Below are 6,151 nucleotides of genomic sequence, written 5' to 3'. Positions count from 1 at the left end.
CAGATTAACGTTAAATATGGGATTTCAAATCAGATTAACATTTTAGAAGATTTCAAAATTTTCCCTTTTTCTCTCTTTGTTTTCAGTCAGAAATATTGACTCAAATTTATGTTTACGAATACTAACTTGGTGAACTTTCATTTGCACAGGCACACACACTGAATAAATGGATTTATTGTGTGTTTAATAATCATAGATTATTCACAATGTGTCACACACAGCCATATGTAATTTTATTATATATTTACAAAGTGAGATTCATTTTCAGGTATAAGGAAATAGCTTTGGGAACATGGAATATTTCTTGATGGCAGTGTATTCACACATTCACGCAGACACTGCCAATCAGCATTCCATTCGTAGACTGTTGTACTTGTATCTGTTATGTGCACTATTTAAACTCTAAACAGTGTTAGTATTAAAAAATATAAACAAAAATATTAAGAAAATATAATTAAATACACAGCCAGCCATCACTTTTCCACCAAAAAGGGCAAAACTGACATTACATTTTTTTTTTCCCAAAAACTGCCTCTTTATATATTGATAGATTAAAACCATAATTTACAATGAAAACACTTGTTTTGTTTATAAATTGAAAGTCAGCTTTTGATGATATTTTTACCATTGGGTGTGGGTAAAATGTACTCCCTCCGTCCCGTGGTAGTCACTGGCGGTGCCTTTGGGCCCTCACCCATTTGTATTTTACGTATGTATATATGTATACGTCAACTAGGATTTGATGCTACCGCCCAGCTGGCCTAGAAAGTGGACTAGCAACCAAATGATTTCAAGATCAATTCCCAGTCCTTGTTTTTAATGTTTTATTTTTCTATGCCTCCTTGGATATTCTATTAAATTTCATTTATGCTCTATTTGGATTTTCTAATTATTTATTTTCTCTAGTTATAGCTAATAATTTTGTATAAAGAATTATATTTTGTACTTTTTCATAATTTAAAAAAAGAAATGACTATTTCTTTAATCTCATAAACATGTAAATGTGTTAAATAATATTATTTACAAATCTAGAATAGAAAATAATTCTTTATTCATATAAATAAATAAAGATACTAATATTAGCAATAACAGTTTCAATAGTATGCTATTTATTATATAAAATTCAGTCTTAATTATTTTGATGTCAATGTTGTCATTGTATCTCTAGTTTTGACTACTTGACCTCTAATTATTTATCTCATTATCCGCTTTTAGATGCAACTCTATAGTACTTATGTTCGAGTTTTTTTGGTGTCTTTGACACTAAAAACACTCAACAAATTAAACACTACTAGTAATTTGGGCCCCCCCCCCGATTAAAATCCTGGCTCCGCCCTGACGGTAGTTGAGTCATTTTATTTTCTGCCCTCGTTTTGGAAAAATGATAATAATTAGTTAAAGTGAAGAAAAAATAAATGAAGAGAGAGAATAATGTAGATAAGACTCTTCTCTTCATTATTTTCTTTCTTAATTTACTTTTTCTTCACTTTAACAATTTATTATCATTTTTCCAAAATGAGTGCAGAAAATGAAATAATTCAACTACAGCGGAATGGAGAGAGTATAGTAATTTTTTTTATCCTTTTCTCTTTTAAAAATATCTCTTACCCAGTTTATTCTCGGAGTGGATCCCCTACTCCACTAATCCTACTCCACCTACTCACAACAAAATAAAATAATATTATAATTATGAGCAATTTTAATAAGTGATGGTGAATTATTTTGTTGTGAGTGTGGAGTAGGAGTGGAGTAGGATTAGTATATTAGGGGATCTGCTCCGGTTTATTCTACTCCTTCATTCATTCTTATTCTTGTTCTTTCGGTTCACCCATGACAACAAATATTTAGTCTTCCTCTTCATATTCTTTCGGTGTCAACATAATAGTATTGTTCCAAACAATTAGCTAGTCATTTGAAAGCTGGACAGTTCTCAGTCCCTTCCCATTACATGTTCAAATGAACGTCCACTCGGCCTTTCGAGGGATCAATGTTGGCAACTACGACATCGAGGAGGCACAACCAAATTGACCAATCCCTCCAAGGAAAAGGTTAAGAAGATTTCTTACACTCCAAGTGAAGGAAAAGAAAAAATATGTATTCATTGGATGAGATGAAAGTTTTGACATGTATCTATGTCGACGTCTCCAAAGACCCATTGATAGCAACGGGCAAATGATCTAAGTTCTTGGGAAAAAGATTGCAAACAAAACAAATACCAAGGTCAAGTCCACAAAGAACGTTTATAAATTCACCCGCTAGGTGGCTACATATCCTCCTATTTACAGAAGATTTGGCTGAGTGACGCAAACTTTGATAATATTCGAAATGATACTTAAATGGCCTTCTATAACGATACGAAAGAAGAAAATTTTAAGTACAAGTGGATAATTGTTCAAACCACCCAAAGTCACAAAAGAATGACGTTCTCTGCGTACGATCAATACTCAACGAACGGGGACACTAATGCCATCGATTGAATTCCGATGCCACAAAGCATGGATGATGGATCACAAAGCCACAACAGATTAAACTATAGAGTCCAAATTTAATTATGGCCTTTCATTTATTGAGCGAGCGAGCGTCTTTAATTTGAGATGCCCTTCCTAACTGAGGTCCAATTTATCTTATAAGCCCATCACGGCCCAACAAGATCATCTACCTAAAACCTTATCAATGTCACTCAAATGATAAACCCACCTACTAAAATCCCCATTTCCAAAACCCTAATTGAACAATCGCCATGAGACCTCTCGACGAGAATGAGACGACCGCCGTCTTCAACAAGCTCCACAAATTCGTCGGCAACAACCTGAAGAACATCGTCCTCGAATCTCAGGCCCACGAGGGACCCGAGCCGAACCCCGGCCGCTACTGCTTCCGAATGCAGAAGAATCGCGTCTACTACGTCTCCGAATCGCTCGTGAAGCGCGCCACCAACATCAAGCGCGACAAGCTCGTCTCGCTGGGGACGCAGATCGGCAAATTCACCAAGGGCGGGAAGTTCCACCTCACGGTCCAGTGCCTGAACCTGCTGGCCGCTAACGCCAAGCACAAGGTATGGCTCAAGCCGACGGCGGAGATGAGCTTCCTGTACGGGAACAGCGTGTTGAAGGGAGGAGTCGGGAGGATTACGGAGAGCATTCAAGTTAATGACGGGGTGGTCGTTTTCTCAATGTCAGATGTGCCGCTGGGATTTGGGGATGCGGCTAAGAGCACCGTCGATTGCCGGAAGATGGACCCCAATGGGATTGTTGTGCATCGCCACGCCGATATTGGAGAGTATTTGAGGATGGAGGATGACCTTTAGTTCGGATTGAATGGAATATCATGGTGAATTATATGATATAATTTTGGGTAATCTAGTTTTTGTTGGTTGATATTTATCAGAGTGTTACCGATTGAAAATGTGTTGTATTTTCATTTTCTGATACCATTTCCTCTGATTTGTTTGATGCAGATTATGAATGCTAATCGCTTCGTTGTATGCTGCTGTCTGACAGAAGTTGTGGTGGTTATGTTTCCATCTTGATTACCGATTGTTTTGGTTATGAAATTTTGTCCCTTTTATATTTTATTTGTCTCAATTTGTTAGGATTGTGATGATAAATGAGTTTAATCGTTACCTTATTATGATACTACACAGTAGTATGAATTTTGTTTGTTAATTTGAGTTTGGTGTTTGAAAAATAGTAGTGTGAATGCAGCTGGCCGAGGTGATTGGCACAAGTAATGCCTCTCACCAAGTTAACAGCTGCACATATTAGAAATTTTTTGATGGTACAACAACCAGCTCTTGCCTCCCAGAGTTCCTGTGGCAAGATAGAGAGTGCCATACATATCTCCTTTTCTTTATTTTCTTTTTTGGGTTTCTTACTTTACATTTTCATAGGCTGGTAAGTTTGATTCTTATACCATATCCAATTTTTAATGCACTGTTTTATCTCCCTTTTAAGTCATTTCTAAAGGAAACAAAAGGAAAGGAAAGATGTATAGTTTAGATGCTTCATAGTTTAGTGCATCAGTGAATTCATAAGCATAATTTGGATTTGTTTTTTGTTGGTGGCGGTTGTGTTTTAAATTGTTTGATTTTAGTTTAGGTCCTTGAAGAAAAAATTGAGTTGACAATTTAGCTAACCAGCTTATTGGGATGTGTTATCTTCAGTTGGAAATTTTGCCTTTGGCTGGGCTAAATAAATCATAATTGAAGTGAGTAAAAAGACTTGCCTTGGAAATAAATCATCATCGCTGGAAAAATGATCTACTCTACAAAAATGAGGTGTTAAAGAGTGCAAAATATCTATTAATTCTTTTTCTATCAAAGGGGTACACAACCTCATCCTATAAATTTGGTGTTTATGAGGTGTGAAGAGAAAGACGTATTGATGATTGCTTAATTGTTGAAGGCTGCGTGTTATTTCATCGGTGTGTTCTGAAAATGAATTAAGTTTGAGATTGTCTGAATTTAGTCAAATTTTGGCCTTGAATCGTGAAAATCCAACAGAGCAGCAGCTAGATTGTACGTATTAGGTTCATTCGTTTAACGGTTGCAATACAATCACCAATTCATTGTTGACTCAATTTGGTTTGTGCTCGACTTTAACTGAGTCTATATTGTTTACAAAATTTAAAATGGATCACAAATTTGGATTGTCATATTTCTTGGATCGTAAAATAGTTTTATGCATAATATAATAGGACTGCTTTATTTTGGGCCGGTAACTGATTTATATATATATTTATAAAATAAAAATACAATGCGCCATCCAGATGCGCTTCACATGCGGTGTGATTCATTTCATTGCAGCAAGATCTGCCCTTCCGTTGCCAACTGCGCTACGCCCCTGCGGGCCTGTGTGATTCATTTCATTTTATTTAATAACTAACACCATGACACATCAAAATCCTTGTATGCCAGAATTGATTTGTTTTCAACTTGTTCTAGACTTCTGGCTACAATTACTGCTTCACGAGTCAAAACTCGTAGATCATCCAACTAATTAAAGACTTTCCATTGATGGAGTTTGATGCAAGACTAAATCAAAATCTGACCTATACTAGAAGAATTAAAATTACAACGTAGTATTTGTTACTTTTGATACCAAGAAATTAAATTAGTTGGCAGACGTTCCAATAATCACGCATGTCCTCTAATTATTTGAAGATATCATAATCTAAAAATTATTTGTAGGCTTTGAACTTATACCAACTAATAAGATCGCAAATTTTTTTTTTTATTTATGAAAAGGGAGGAGTAATTAATTTTTTATCCCCCTAATTTAATTCGCGTCTTTAAATGACATAAAATATGGAGTACTACATGATAAGCCCTAAGAGGATTTAATAAGATTTTAATTATGAAATTTATTTTGATTCCAGAACTTGTTTTGTTGAATTTAAAAAGTAGTAATTCTTGACATGATCGACTTTGGCGCTAAAGTTAATTAATTCCCCAATAAAAAAGATATAAGATATAGTAACATATTAATGACGTAAAGAATGATGCTAAACTTCACATTAAGACAAGGAATAAAGCTATGATTCTTCAAAATTGCGTATTCAAATTCTTATCGTATACTATTTGATACAAAAAAATAATACATCGATGAAAGTCATTATCTACGGATTAGGAGATAATTTCAAGAAATTACTATAATTATAAATATTATTTGTTGTGAAAAAATGGAATAAATCCGTAATTCCAAAGGTTTACCTTTATTCTCTTGTTCGACGATATTGATCTAAACCCATATTCAAGGTATGGCATAACCCTAATATGTAATGACATCTTTTTGGCTTTGATATTCCGTTAATACCCAAATTATAGATACTTTCTTTAATCGCCTTAATTAAATTAATGCATTTTAGAGGTGCTCACTTTTTGCATCCCAATTAGATTTTGGGAGCAAGTATTGGAGAATCCATTCAATTCAAGTGAGGATTTTTAAAGTAAGAAATGACATGTAATTCTCATCATTTTATAGATCTTTATTTCTACTTTGTGAGAGAATTAGTTCGATTCGATTAGTTAAATGATATTGTCGTGATAATCGACTACTTATAGTTAATCTCTTTAATATCTAGATCAAGAAAGACTAGTATTATTCTCCACTCGTGGTTAATATTAATGTATTTATGTATTGTATTATAATAT

General features: G+C 34.4%; 1 protein-coding gene across 2 annotated transcripts; it reads left to right on the top strand.

The window, feature by feature from the left end:
* The first annotated feature begins 2,680 nt into the window (after positions 1-2,680).
* LOC121797844 (60S ribosome subunit biogenesis protein NIP7 homolog) lies at positions 2,681-3,665 on the top strand. 2 transcript variants are annotated; one of them, XM_042196593.1, is made up of 2 exons: positions 2,681-3,330; positions 3,458-3,665. In XM_042196593.1, exon 1 carries the CDS (start codon positions 2,741-2,743, stop codon positions 3,305-3,307), a length of 567 nt encoding a protein of 188 aa, XP_042052527.1. In that variant the 5' UTR covers positions 2,681-2,740; the 3' UTR covers positions 3,308-3,330; positions 3,458-3,665. The 2 variants fall into 2 exon arrangements, with proteins under 2 accessions (XP_042052527.1, XP_042052526.1); XM_042196592.1 differs by having other exon boundaries at positions 2,682-3,354.
* Positions 3,666-6,151: the final 2,486 nt, after the last annotated feature.

This window comes from Salvia splendens, chromosome 4 (genome assembly GCF_004379255.2).
Source record: "Salvia splendens isolate huo1 chromosome 4, SspV2, whole genome shotgun sequence".
NCBI classification, from domain to species: domain Eukaryota; kingdom Viridiplantae; phylum Streptophyta; class Magnoliopsida; order Lamiales; family Lamiaceae; genus Salvia; species Salvia splendens.
The sequence above is the reverse complement of the archived record's forward strand: the minus strand, read 5'-3'. Positions and strand labels throughout refer to the sequence as shown.

Excerpts from the sequence above, each read along its gene's own strand:
- LOC121797844 (XM_042196593.1), top strand. The coding sequence starts at position 2,741 with ATGAGACCTCTCGACGAGAATGAGACGACCGCCGTCTTCAACAAGCTC.